The sequence below is a fragment of the Sphaeramia orbicularis genome, chromosome 3, assembly GCF_902148855.1.
Source record: "Sphaeramia orbicularis chromosome 3, fSphaOr1.1, whole genome shotgun sequence".
Lineage (NCBI taxonomy): Eukaryota > Metazoa > Chordata > Actinopteri > Kurtiformes > Apogonidae > Sphaeramia > Sphaeramia orbicularis.
In genome coordinates, this window is record NC_043959.1 from 53,750,659 (window position 1) to 53,764,344 (window position 13,686).

The 13,686-nt window shown below is 37.0% G+C and overlaps 2 protein-coding genes across 2 annotated transcripts; both read right to left on the reverse strand.

The window, feature by feature from the left end:
- Positions 1–869: 869 nt before the first annotated feature.
- On the reverse strand, positions 870–5,260 carry mrpl16 (mitochondrial ribosomal protein L16). The gene is made up of 5 exons (XM_030130877.1): positions 5,053–5,260; positions 3,033–3,104; positions 2,774–2,922; positions 2,317–2,610; positions 870–1,348 (listed from the first exon to the last, which is right to left on the reverse strand). The coding sequence occupies exons 1-5, from the start codon at positions 5,120–5,122 to the stop codon at positions 1,157–1,159; spliced, it is 777 nt and encodes a 258-aa protein (XP_029986737.1). The 5' UTR covers positions 5,123–5,260; the 3' UTR covers positions 870–1,156.
- Positions 5,261–11,567: 6,307 nt separating this feature from the next.
- On the reverse strand, positions 11,568–13,550 carry txnl4b (thioredoxin-like 4B). Its single transcript, XM_030160180.1, has 3 exons — positions 13,332–13,550; positions 13,075–13,226; positions 11,568–12,146 (listed from the first exon to the last, which is right to left on the reverse strand). The coding sequence occupies exons 1-3, from the start codon at positions 13,461–13,463 to the stop codon at positions 11,981–11,983; spliced, it is 450 nt and encodes a 149-aa protein (XP_030016040.1). The 5' UTR covers positions 13,464–13,550; the 3' UTR covers positions 11,568–11,980.
- Between the last annotated feature and the right edge of the window lie 136 nt (positions 13,551–13,686).

The following is a 13,686-nucleotide window of genomic DNA, read 5'->3' on the forward strand; positions in this document are numbered from 1 at the left end:
AACTGCACAATATCTGAACAAAGTATTTTGTTTGTGTTTGTTCGTTTGTTTAATTGTAGTTGTAAATTATAAGATTATTGTGATCTCGAAATATTAAAATAAAATTATATATACTTTCAACCCCAGGTAGGCCAAGTATGGAGAAATCTAAGAAAAGAAAAATATCTGAAGAAAATAGAACATTTAATGATGCCAGGTGCCATGACACGACCAAGGTGCCACGGTACCTCGGGGCCAACGCTAGGTGCCGTGGCACTGCAGTACTACGGCTCAGTGCTAGGTGCCGTGGCACCGCAGTGCCACTGCTCGGTGTCAGGTGCCGTTGCACCGCAGTGCCACAACTGGGTGCCACCGGTGCCGCGGCACCACCGGCACCTCGAGCCGAGGCACCACCGCGGTGCCACGGCACCCGGCACCGAGCCATGGTACGGCGGTGCAAAGGCGCCGCGCGGCACCACCGAGGTGCGCCGCCAAGCCGTGGTACCGGTAAAATCGTTGTATAAGCTGCGTCGGAGTAGAAGTCGCAGTGTTTAAAATGTGGGAAAAAAGTAGCGGCTTACAGTCCGGAATTTACGGTATATATAGGTAACATCTTCATTTCAGATGTCAAAAAGTGTTTGCGGCTCCCAGTGTTGTCTTTTCCGTAGAAACCGGGTCGAAATGGCTCTTTGAGTGTTAAAGGTTGCCGACCCCTGATGTAGAATATCAAACATTTCTTCAGAATGGACACAAAACCTGTTCCACGATCAACAAGACCTGTCAGTGCAGAAAAACACTTATATGCTGTCTCTGAATACACACTTGAGTCAATGTTTACAGTGCGCAAAAACACTTTAATTAAAGTTGTAGTAACAGATCAGGGCGTAACCTTGCAGCATTTCTCTTTTTCTCTGACTTTATTTCTTTTAATCAAATCAGAGAAACTGTTTTACAGAATTATTTTCACTTAGATAAACCTTCCAAAGCAGTATAGTTACAATCCTTGTGCCACCATAAGAATCAGTAATACATACAGTTTATTGGAAATTATAAATGAATGAAATGGTGTCTCCTCAATATGACAAGTAATTTATACATTTCAGTACAAAAACAATAAAGAAATATAAAATAAGAGTTCACAGTATTGCACTGTGTTGATTTATTTATTTCAGGTCTGTCACACCCTGCCTGGGAGGTGGAATTTCCCTGTGAATCGTCCATGGTTGTGCAGGTCAAAGGGACTAATCACCTTCCTGATTCCCAGCATGTTGCCTCGTGCGATTTCCTTAAAGGTCCAGGGATTTTGGTTGTTGTTCTCCATGTCAGCCTGCTGCTGGTACATGGCTGCTAGACCCTCTTTGCTCATCACCTGTTGGAAATACAGTATAGCAATATAATATTCAACACAAGGACTGAGCTTGGCTTATATTTTAGTATTAAAACTAAGGCCCTGTTCACACCTGGCATTGACGTGTATCTAAGTGATCCCATCACAGTGAACAGCTCTAATTCCATACACACTCAGAAGGCACTAAGGATGCATTAAAATCTAACCAGTGTGTTTACGATATGTTACAAGTGTGAAGAGGACTGTGTGCTGGGATGGACTGAAGGTTAGCCAATGAACAAATGGACAATTCATTTATATATTTAAACAAAAACAATTACAACAAATGGTGCCAGGCACAACAATCCCCCTCCCTCACACATATCATAGGTGATTTTGGCATCGATCCAGCTGACGTCATCATGTCTGTGCGTGTGCTGATGTCAGCATATCAATTGCTTCTATATATGTGCCAAGTTTGAAGGAAATTGAAACAAAATAGATGTGTTTATAGACATTTGAAATTTTGCCAAGTATAAGTAAATGGGAGAAGAAAAAAGATCTCAAAAATTCCTAAAGAAATTTGAACTTTGACCTACTTTTGCCAAAATGTAACCACATCTATTCTGGGTCACTGGCTATCTAAAGACCAAATTTGGTCTGAAGTCAACCAATAGTTCTGCTGCTACAGACATGTGAAATTTCACCCATTATAAGTGAATGGGAAAAAAAAGATTTAAAAAATTCATTAAAAATTTTAAACTATGACCTACTGTTCCAAAAACGTAATCAGAGCTATTCTGGGTCACTGGCAATAAATAAACTCAATTTGGTATGAATTCAACCAATAGTTTTGCTGCTAGAGTGTTAAAAAACAAACAGTATTGCAGTGTGTTGATTTCAGATCAACCTCAAATGACCTCAGATGGGGCCGAGGCATCCAAGTAGGGGAGGGGGTCAAGCAATGATGAAATAACAACGTAAAAAAATAATTATAATTCATGACTCACCTTGGCAGGGAAGGGAAGTTTCTTTGCAACTTCTTTCAAGAAGGGTTCAACCTCGGCCAGCTCCACTTTTCCTCCAACTTCCACAATTAAACGACCATAGCGGACAGGTGTCACATAGTGATCAATAGCTCCTTTACCCCCACCCATGCGTTGGCCCAGACCTTTACGTGTGATAGGTTTATATGGGGGATTGATGCGCCAACGGGCAAATGTAGTCTTAGGATCCATCTTGCGGTTGATGGTCAGGCGCATCATCTCCATGTGACCCCAATGGAGGTAACCCCCTCCCAAAGCCTGAGCAGAAAAAGAGGGAAATCACTGTTAGTATAAAGTTATATTTGATGAGTGACAAAGAGAACTGTTATTGTTGTTGTACAAAAAGAAAGCAGAAGATCGGAGGTATTTTTGCCAGATAACATAAAACAAAACCGCTTAAAGAAGGAAAAAAAAAACTTACTACAATAGCATACTGTCCATTAGTGAATGTATGTCCGGCCCTAGCTGGACCTTGAATGTCCCGCAGTTTCTTCATCTCTTTCTTGGCCTTTTTAAAATTGGGCACCTTGTTCACAAATTTCAGTTTGGGTCTTTCCGGCAGAACCACATCTTCGGATGCAAAAAAAAAAAAAAAGGTGAGGGGTCACAAACTGTTTTAAAAAGATATGCAAAGTAATTATGCGAAGAAAGATAATTCTAATACATATTTGAAAAATTACCGCTGTAATCTGGAGGTATTACATATGTCTGCAGCCCAGCAGATAGGACTCTGCAGTGGTTGTGCAACAAACCTGAGACACACAGAACAAATGTTAAAACCCATGAATTCAGACTGTCAATGTACATTCACCCCATAGGTACGTTACTAGTTAATTTGGTTAACTTCAGCAGATAGAGAGAGAGAGAGAGAGAGAGAGAGAGAGAGAGAGAGAGAGAGAGAGAGAGAGAGAGAGAGAGATAGATAGATAGATAGATAGATAGATAGATAGATAGATAGATAGATAGATAGATAGAGAGAGAGATAGAGAGAGAGAGATAGATAGATAGATAGATAGATAGATAGATAGATAGATAGATAGATAGATAGATAGATAGATAGGCTTTATTACACACTCATGGTCCACATTAAAAAGCAAACAGATAAATACAAACACAATAAAAAAAAAAACATAAAAAAAACCCTCAATACATTCAAGAGGCAGTCATACCAGTGCTTCCAGAACAGAGATGTGTAACGTGCAGCACTATATGCAAGATTTGTCAGCAATAAAATTACAGTATTTTCCAAGTGATTCAGGCAACACATAAATTTAAACATCAGATTTCTCAGCACAGCATGCAATGAATTTACATGATTAGACAAACAATTCACTGGCACTGGTCCATCTGGGCTTTTTCAATAAAAGTCCTAGAGCATCATTGTATGCCACTGTCAGTCTGTGGAAGCTGGCCTTTTTATAGTTCACCCACAGATGTGCCGTGTACAGAGGGGTGCAGTACGCTCTAAACAGAGTCAGTTTCACCTGGACAGAACAAGACGAGAATTTCCGTGACAGTATGTTTGTTTGTGCGTACAACATCCGGCACTGACGATACATGTCCTCGTCATCTGACAGCTGATCTGTAATGATGTGACCCAGGTACTTGACAGCATTGCATATGTTCAAGATATTCCCAGTTAACTTTAAAATCAGGAAACTTCAAAGATCTGTCCTCCTTGGTCCAACAAATCATAATTACACTTTTAGCTGAGTGGTCCTTCACATCCTGCTGTTCCCTGTACATGGAACACACATTTAATAGCTGCTGGAGACCGGCTGAGCTAGGACTAAACACCACCAGGTCATTTGCATTCATTAAATGATTGATTATGGCGAGCCTTCCTAATCCGAATGACATGGAATAACGAATGACCGCTAAAATTTGGCATAAGATTTGGTGTAACAACTGCTCCCTTGAGAAATGGAATGACACTTATACTCAGTGGAATGACACTGTAATTCATAAGAATGACAGTGTTTTGTCCTTGTTATAATCTCTATCTCCCTCTCTAAAGGAAATGACGCCAATATCCCATGGAATGACACTTTCATTCTGTAGAATGACAATGTATTATCCATTCTTATGACCACCATCTCCCTTGACAAATGGAATGACATTGATACTGGGTGGAATGACACTGTAATTCATTAGAATGACAGTGTTTTCTCCTTGTTATAATCTCTGTCTACCTCTCTAAAGGAAATGTCACCAATATCCCATAGAATGACACTGTCATTCGATAGAATGACAATGTATTATCCATTCTTAGACCAGGGCAACACCGACAGCTAACTTCAGGGGGTAAATGCTCTTACTTCCATATTCTGTTCACTATATTTACTAATAGCCAGCCAGCCAGTAAACCGACACGTCGTTTTTCGTTATTCGAAGTCATCTGTCATTCCATTTAGACTATTCCGAATGACAAGAGAGCAGTTGTTACGCCAAATTTTAGTGGTCATTCGTTATTCGGATTAGGAAAGCCCGATTATGGCACCTCCAACCATACACCCAGTTCTGCACATATTCAATTGCTTAGACAGGTGATTCATATAAAAGAGATGGTTATAATGTTAAATTGTGAAATAAGACAGTAAACAAATTCAGAGCGGTACGTTTTGTCCTACAAGGTAGTGTATGTTATAAACTGTTAACGTAAGTCCCATTAAATACCGACGTTAGCTGACATTATTTTACCTTGTTTGTGACCGTGGGCTCCACAGACACCGGCCAATCCGCCCACAGCGGCCTTGATAAGGGACAACATTATGTTAATCTAGAAAAAAAGCTCTATAAACAACAAATATTCACTTTGAATGTGCCGTAGAACAGCATTTTATTCGGCTCGCTAATTGAATAGCTAACATGCTCTGCACAAGGTCGCAGCCATAGTCCTTCTTCTTCTTCTTTTTCCGGCTGCAGATTCAGAAACGCGTGTTAGTGAATCACCGCCACCTTCTGGTCTGGAAGACTTACTGCAGACGTCATATACTTCACCTCCTGGGACTCTGCAAAGTCAAAGTTTTGGCTTCTTTATACATTAAATAATTATCTCGATTGATGCAACAGTTTTTTAATTTAGATTTTTTAAAATTTTTTTATGGAATGTCATCTTTTTTTGTTTTTAGTAAAAAAAAAAAAAAAAAAAAAAAAGAACTCTTGTCCCCTATAGAGGACAAAAATTCATTGCTGGGTCTCAAGATGTTAATATACCAAAAACCTCTCAAATATTTAGATTTCAAGGTGATGGGTGGATCCTCAATATATACAACGACTGAGGAATTTTATATATATATATATATATATATATATATATATATATATATATATATATATATATATATATATATATATATATGTATAAAAGAAAAAAAAAATCTTCAGTAAATTCAGTAAGACCCCACTCTATTATTTTTTGTGATTTGATGTTTAAAAAAGTGATATATGCTTTTTCTTTTAAATGGAAATATGCATTTTAAAACATTTTCCTGTGGTCTACATAAAATGTAAAGGCTATACTTGGGTCGGAATTCTTCATTAATTTAACTCCACAGGTCCATCTTCAACCCTATTTCTGAGTAATGACACCAGAAAGGTCATTTTGAGCGCTGGCCCTTTAAATGCAAATGAGCCACTTCATGCCCCACCCCCTCCAGGATTTTGGCTGTGCTGCTCTGTCCCGTTCAACAATCAACTGAAAATTTTGGGTAATCGGCTCAAAGTTTGGACAGTTATGGTGTACTCAGAGAAATGTACATCAGAAGTCTTGACCTTATATGTGCAAATGTTGTGACTAAATGAGTTATAGATGTAACAAATTAATCAGGAATTAAAACGGGTTGTAGAAATCCACTCGATTTTTGCCAAAATGAATATAAAGATAGCTTTGCAGCACCTTGAGGGTTCAAATTCAAACTTTTTGAACTATTAGGGTCCAAATACACAAATAAATGTACCAAAGACTAATAAACATGGGTTCATCAAAATATGACCCCTTTCATCTCTTAAGGACAAAATGTTTTGAAGAGTTTCAGTATTCCTAAAATTAGTCTGAAACTAATTTCTGTTCATCATATTTTGAATTGTCATCGGAAATTTGTGGTTTCCTTTACATTAATAAATTTTTTGACCATGATGTGATACAGAAAATGCACAAATTGCTGCATAAAAATTCACCAGCATGCAGGAGATGAAAAATATACTGGTGGAGGAACGTCAGATTCTTCTTTAATTTACAAAAGAAACCTTTGCCCATTCATAAATCTTTCAAACAATCTCAAATTCTTCCAAAAATACAAATCCAAACCCAAAACTTTATCATTTTGTGTTTCAGTCTGCATTTCATGGATGTTAAACACTCATCCTCTTTCTACTTTTTTTTTTTTTTTTTTTTTTTTTTTTTTTACAGACAAATGTGTTTCTATGTTGATTTTTAAAAACTGTATATAAAAACATGGTTATCTGTTTCATTTCTGCATTCTTCACATCTTACATCTTTTTTTCAAGTTGAATAATGTTTTGTAAAGTCTAGTCTAAGCTTTGTAATCAGACCTTTGTCCCTGTAATTCCATTAATCCAGTCTTCCCGTCAAACCTTCCTACTTGTCCTTTTTTTTTGTCTTTGTTTTGGCTTCTGTTTTATTTATTTTAACTATATGACCTCTGATATGTGGGTTTGCTTTGTGTATTTATCTGTAAGTTCTTTTCCACAAACTTTCAAATGAACAGGCTCAAAAACAAATCATACTTACAAACCTACATTTTAGATTTTATAAATCAACATTCATATTTCACATATTACAGCTTGTCTTCTACCTGAAGTATGTATTTCCAGAAAAGTTGAGATAAAATACATTTGACATTCCGTTTATGTCTTCACTAACCAACTTCATTTCTTAAATGATAAAACTTAACCATTTCTGTTGTACATACAAGCAATTTTAATGCCTGCATTGTACTTTAAAGTAAATAAACGTTCAAGCAATTCAGTAAATTCACAGATTTTTTATGACATTTTATGTAATCTCTACGTTTTGTAGAACAATGAACATTTTTTAAAGCTGGAGGGGAATCTGTGCATACTGTCACACTCACTTGCTTTCGACACCCTCTAGCCTTTAATCCTTCTTTTCAAAATGTTTTCCAATATTTCAAAATAAAAGCATCATCTCAAAAATGTGTCACTATTCTCTAGATCTCCTTGAGAACAAAATGGATACTTTTTATTTGTACACCAGTGCTTTCAGTCACTTAGTTGTTGTGAGAGTGAATAAATTGTGTTAAAGTTTGCTTTTACATTCATCCTTTCAAATTTTACCAGTCAGTAAAAGTAGTAAAAGAAATTACACATTGCCTTGTGTAACTACAATTATTACTATAAATATAATTGCACATGTATTTTCTCACAAGAGCTTTTCTTTTTTTTCTTTTTTTTTGGTGTGTAAAACATGGTGGGAGCTTCTGTCCATGTTAAATATAAGTGCTTGCAGTGTAGCATTTAGAATATTTGGTTTTCCTCTCCTGTGTAATATATGATACTTATACTTGTAACAGTGTTTTTTTTTTATCCGCCTTTCCCTATTTCTTCACCCTGGTCTATTTCCATGGCCCTCACCAGCTCAGTCATCTGTTGACATACAGCACAACAAAAATAGTGTCATTCATTTTAAATCCAATTGTAACGAATTTTACTCTTTTCAGATTTAATTATCTCTCCACTTAATAAGCTCTTTCCACACATATTTTTCTGTGTGAATCTTTTTTAATCATGTAAGTCTGCGATACTTTAGAGCACGACTGAATTTTTCATTTCTGACCTTGTTTTTGTATTTGTTTCTCCTTATCTACACTGTTCTATTTTTTCTCTGTCCCTTGCTAAATTCAAAAACAGCAAATCAATAATACAGTGGGTGATATTGATCTGTTGTACCAGCAAATACAACAAACCAGTGTCATTCACTTTTGATTCCATTTAAAAATTAACTATCACTTATGTACATTTTGCAAGATTCATCCAGTTGAGGAACGCCGGTCCTGTGTTGCTGTGCATCATAGGGTGTAACCTAACGCCTACTTACTGCTCATGTGCAAATATTTTTAAATATTGCACATGAGAGGTATGGAATTTTGCCTTTAAATAGAAGCTGACATTGTCAACCCGGAGATTTTACCGTGAAACACAGAGCGATCCTTCTACAGCTTCTCCACCATGCTACTCTCACTCCACTGGTTTTGGAAGGTGTGTCTCCTATTTCTGATGGATCAAAGGTATGTGGAGGCTCAATTTCCACAGGCTTGCACAACACAAGAGGCCTTAGATGACAGAATCTGTTGCCCCCTCTGGAATGGTTCTCCATGTGGATCGAGATTTAACAGAGGAACCTGTGCACCTCATTCTCCACAACCACTCCCAAAATCAAAGGACTACAGAGAACACTGGCCTAGTGTTTTCTATGACACTGTGTGTACATGTTATGGCAATTATGATGGATTTGACTGTGGTCAGTGTAGTCCAGGATGGACGGGGCCTACTTGTACGCAACGACACCATGTGTTAAGGAAAGAAATAACCGACATGACTGAGAGTGAGAGAGTGAACTTCTTTGAGAGCCTGCAAAAGGCTAAGACGACCACCAGCAGCCGTTACAAGATCCTCATCAGCAATGACACAACAGTGAAAGATAACTATGAATTTCACCACGCAACTGTCTATGATCTGTATGTGTGGCTGCATTATTATGCTGCTAAAAGTTTTTACGGTACTCACAATAATGCTGCACACATGGGCCCCGCTTTTCCCTTCTGGCATCGTGTTTTTCTGCTTTTTATTGAGAGAGAGATCAGAGATCTCACTGGGAACCAAGACTTCTACATTCCATATTGGGACTGGACCAGAAATCCATACTGCAACATCTGCATCAACCGGTACTTTGGGGCTTCTAATCAAGATGGTACTATAAATCGTGTTTCCCATTTCTCAAGATGGAGGGTGAGATATTTGAGCTATTAACTGAGTCATTCTCATTCACGTATAAATCATTGTGATTACTCCTCATCAAACTGGTGTTCTCTTCTCTTTTTTTCCCCTTTGCAGCCCATATGTCCATACACAGAGGGGAATATAATTTGCACGCCAACTACTGATGAGTCTGTACATGTGCTCAGACAACCTGGTACTGATCCTTTGTTCAATACACTACCAACCATTCAGGACGTCATTGAGACTTTGGAAATGGGAACTTATGACACCTCACCATATGACAGAACAGCTACCAACAGTTTCCGAAACAAACTTGAAGGTAGTTAAAAAAAAAAAAAAAAACATTTCAGATGTATTTTATTTCTTAATGCCTTAATAAAAAATATAAAATATTATACTATGTTCACCTGCAGGTTTTGAGATTACCCATGCTTCCCCACAACTGAGGTCCTCAATGCATAACCTGGTCCACAATTACCTCAATGGCACTGTATCTGATGTCCCCATAGCAGCCAATGACCCCATATTCATGGTGCACCACAGCTTTATTGACAAGTAAGGATATTGCAGCTCTGTACTGAGATGTATTTGCTCTTAGTAAGCTTCCTATCAATCCCTATTGAAGGTTTTTTAAATACATGTGCATTTGTTTCTGAACACAAGATGAATATCCCTGTTAACTTAATGCCATGTGATTGGTGCCAGGCTTCTTGAAGTGTGGTTGAGGAGCCACACTAATGCCTCCTATCCTGAAAGCAATGAGGTTTTTCCACCCCAAAGAGCACATTCCAACATGGCCCCCTTCTTCCCTCTTCGTACCAATGCTTATTACTGGGACCGGACCACTGAGCTCTTGGGCTATAGCTACCTAAATCACAGCAGCCCTCTTCCTTAAACCAGGAAAAGGTAAAGATGATTGCAAATGCTATAACTACAATACCAATGTTGATATTTGTAATGAATTATCCTACATAAGGGTTACACTGTAAAAACTGTCCTGTTTTTGTCAGGGTTTCTGGAGGAATCGACAGCCACAGTGTGCAGAATTTCACTTCAGTAATGCAACAGATTCATTGAGATTGTTGGAAGCTGCTGTGACTGCTGCTATAAGTTTCTGCTGCCTGAATTTATGTGCTGCTGATGAGTGCGTCATTATCAAATTTTTAGATTGAATTTCTCATAAAAGATGTTCCTTATATGAGTCAAGTCAAGAACCTTATGGTTTAGAGAGTAATGCAAAAACATCTGAAATAGTCCACAGGTACAAAGCACCACTATCTGTAAATACTGCATTTGTTACAGATGCCAACAGAGGGCACTCAAAGAATACAAAACTCCCCCACCAAATATGGGTTTATTTTGGTAATCTGGAATGGACCAATGCTCTTCATGTGAAAACCACTTATTTTGTATATATTTAATTCTTGTGAAGTCCACAAGTTATCCAACTAGTATTAGTAATAAGTATTTTATAAGCTAATAACCAATATAACTAAAAAAAAAAAAGAAAAAAAAGATCTTATTCATTTTCCATGCAAGTTTATGGTTCATGAACTTGAAAATAGATTTATACAATATTTACCTTTTTCAATGTATGTGTAACATATGTCATGCAAAGCATTCATTCAACCTTTGTAAGCTTCTATAACCAGTTTAATGTCTGCTAAACATGAAAAGTCTGTGTGTACATTTATGTGTTACAAAAATAAATAAGTCTGAAAATCTCAGACACCAAAGTAATAAGAAGCATGAATCACTAAAACCTCATTTGAAAAGGCAGTGGCCTGTTCTCAGTATGTTTTTTGTTGTATTATCCTGTTATTGTGGGGTCAGACAAATCATCATGATCTCATTGTTTGGTGTTGTCCTTCTGTGTAGACCCCAGGAACATTAGCTTGTCATCTTGATGGCAGCTAATGGGGATCCTTTAACACATTAAACATGGTACCTCACCACAGAAGATAATTGTGAAAACTCATATTTAGATTGAAAAGGATCAAAAGCAAATCAGTGAGTAGGACCTATTCTGGTTTGTCAATTGGTGACATTTTTAACACGAACCATCTTGTTAACTGAATGGAACAGTGGATATGCATGGTCTTTTAACATTAACTTTGCCCTTTGACAAAATGGCAACCAGTCATTAATATGTATAGAAAAACTATATAGAATGTGCTTTAGCAGCTGAAACTGAATGATAGCAAACAAACAAGATGGATGGTCAGCACACATGATAGGAAAAGGTATTGCTTTAACACACTGGTGTAAGTTTAGTGGGGCAACATGTATTGGTTTTCTCCTGATTCTGGAAACAACATGATGAGAGACAGATAGACATCCCAACTGCTATATCCCCCTACATTATCCATGCCGGGGGAATAAAAAGTTTATTATAATAACATCGTATATTACATTGCATACAATTAATGTCTATCTGTGTTGCTATACAACTGTTTTCCATAGGAAACACCACACTGACAACTTTTCACAATAAACAAAGTTGCCCCATTTGTCAAACTCTCAAAAATGTCACAGTTGCTTAAATAAAAAATAATAAGAATTTAAAACAAACACGTCACTGTAAGCAACAAAAGGCGAAATGGTTCCACAGATGAACAGCAGTCACTCAGTCGTACACATGTTCATCCTATATTCCATGGTAAAGAAGATCATATTTGGGAATATTCTGCGGGTCAATAGGACTCTGGACAATCATCTTCCCCCTCATCGCTCCCCTGTATATGACTTCAATCAGATCCATGAAATCTTGTTTGGTCTTGAAGCTGCCGACAAACTTGGTGTGATCTGGGGAGCTAAAAGAGAGATGCATGAGATTTTACTACCACAGAATGAAAGCAGGCCTATACATGACTTTTTTTATGCAATGTTTGCAGACTAATAACTTCACAAAAAGAAAAGACCTGGGACAATTAAGTCACTTACTGAACAAAAATTATTAAATAAAAATACCACCATTGTTGGACTTCAACAATTACTTTTTAACATTGATTTTTTTCCCCCTACAATGATTCTTGCATTTGTTAAGTAAATACTTGTGGACTATAAAACATTTAAGTGCACAATAGAGCATGGGGTAATATAATTAAATATCAGAGTAACGGTAAAAAACCCTATGATATGTATTTTATTATAATGTAAAGGCTGAGGATAATGCCCAATTTGATAACTTGGAGTGGAAACATGATGTTTCTTGTCATGGTTTACTATAAATTACTTAACTTTGCCAGATTTAAGAACAGTTTTTACCTAATTACAGTCACCACACTCAATACAGAAAATACGTCTGATTTCCAATATGATTTAAAAGGATCTGTGCAAGAACAGAATGTATGCTTGTGTGTGAGTGATGAGTTTCTGATTGTTTTGTACCTATTTTACATGAACCTATTTATGTTTAGCCGCTTTTACTAGTATTTTTTGTATAGTAGGTTTGATATATGTTGTGCAGATTGGATGGCACTAATAAATTTTGCTATACTTGTTACAATGACAATAAAGATATTCTGTTCTTCAGAGTTGCTTACAATTAGTTATCATCTTATTATTATTACTAATAATAATAATAATAATAATAATAAAAATAAATCCAGCTGTGTCAAATGATTTCTTGCACATGAAATGCTCAATTTAGAAAATAATCTTCAAGTAAAGACACAGAAGTATATTGTTTAAAGTGAAATGTCGTGACCTAATATACAATGTAAGACTTTAAAAGCTCACCCATAATCCACTTTCATGTGCTGTCCATTAAAAAAGAAAACAGTGGAGGGGATGTAACTGATGTCAAAATATCTCGTGTAAATAGGCGCTTTATCCACATCCACGATGTAAATTGACGCCATGTTACTCAAGTCATGGGCAGTTTTCGACAACTAGAAGAGAAAAGAAGCAACAGTTTAGTATAAGAAAACTTTCTTTTCATGGCAGTTCAGCGGCAGTCGTTTGGTTATTTTTGCATCAATCGTCCAGTTTCTCACAATCTCATCGAGTTGGAGACAAACGGAGTCTTCGTCTCTTCCAAACCTCAAGACAACGACTTTCTCTGCCACGCCTTTGATAACGTCATCTATATCTTTTTTGCATGTTAATTTTGGCAAAAACAAACTCATTTTCAAAGTTCAAATAACACAGTACCCACTGATTTAACCATAGACAGCGTTTTCCCCTCAACCGGAAACTGCTACTTCCGCTGTTCCTCACTATAAAAGTCCGACTGGAAACAGTATGGCAATAAACAATACGTCTATACGAATTAAATTGCATACAGTAAATTATTGCTTCACGTGTAGTCAAATTATAACTATACATTTAGTGTCTAAATATTTTATAATG

What these genes read in the sequence shown, in the direction of transcription:
- mrpl16 (XM_030130877.1), bottom strand. Translation starts at nt 5,122, where the DNA reads ATGTTGTCCCTTATCAAGGCCGCTGTGGGCGGATTGGCCGGTGTCTGT. An exon ending in AATACCTCCAGATTACAGCG is followed by an intron (nt 2,923 to 3,032) that starts GTAATTTTTCAA and finishes TTGCATCCGAAG; the next exon opens with ATGTGGTTCTGCCGGAAAGA. An exon ending in ATGGACAGTATGCTATTGTA is followed by an intron (nt 2,611 to 2,773) that starts GTAAGTTTTTTT and finishes TTTTCTGCTCAG; the next exon opens with GCTTTGGGAGGGGGTTACCT.
- txnl4b (XM_030160180.1), bottom strand. Translation starts at nt 13,463, where the DNA reads ATGAGTTTGTTTTTGCCAAAATTAACATGCAAAAAAGATATAGATGAC. An exon ending in GTCTCCAACTCGATGAGATT is followed by an intron (nt 13,227 to 13,331) that starts GTGAGAAACTGG and finishes TTTCTCTTCTAG; the next exon opens with TTGTCGAAAACTGCCCATGA. An exon ending in CACATGAAAGTGGATTATGG is followed by an intron (nt 12,147 to 13,074) that starts GTGAGCTTTTAA and finishes TCTCTCTTTTAG; the next exon opens with CTCCCCAGATCACACCAAGT.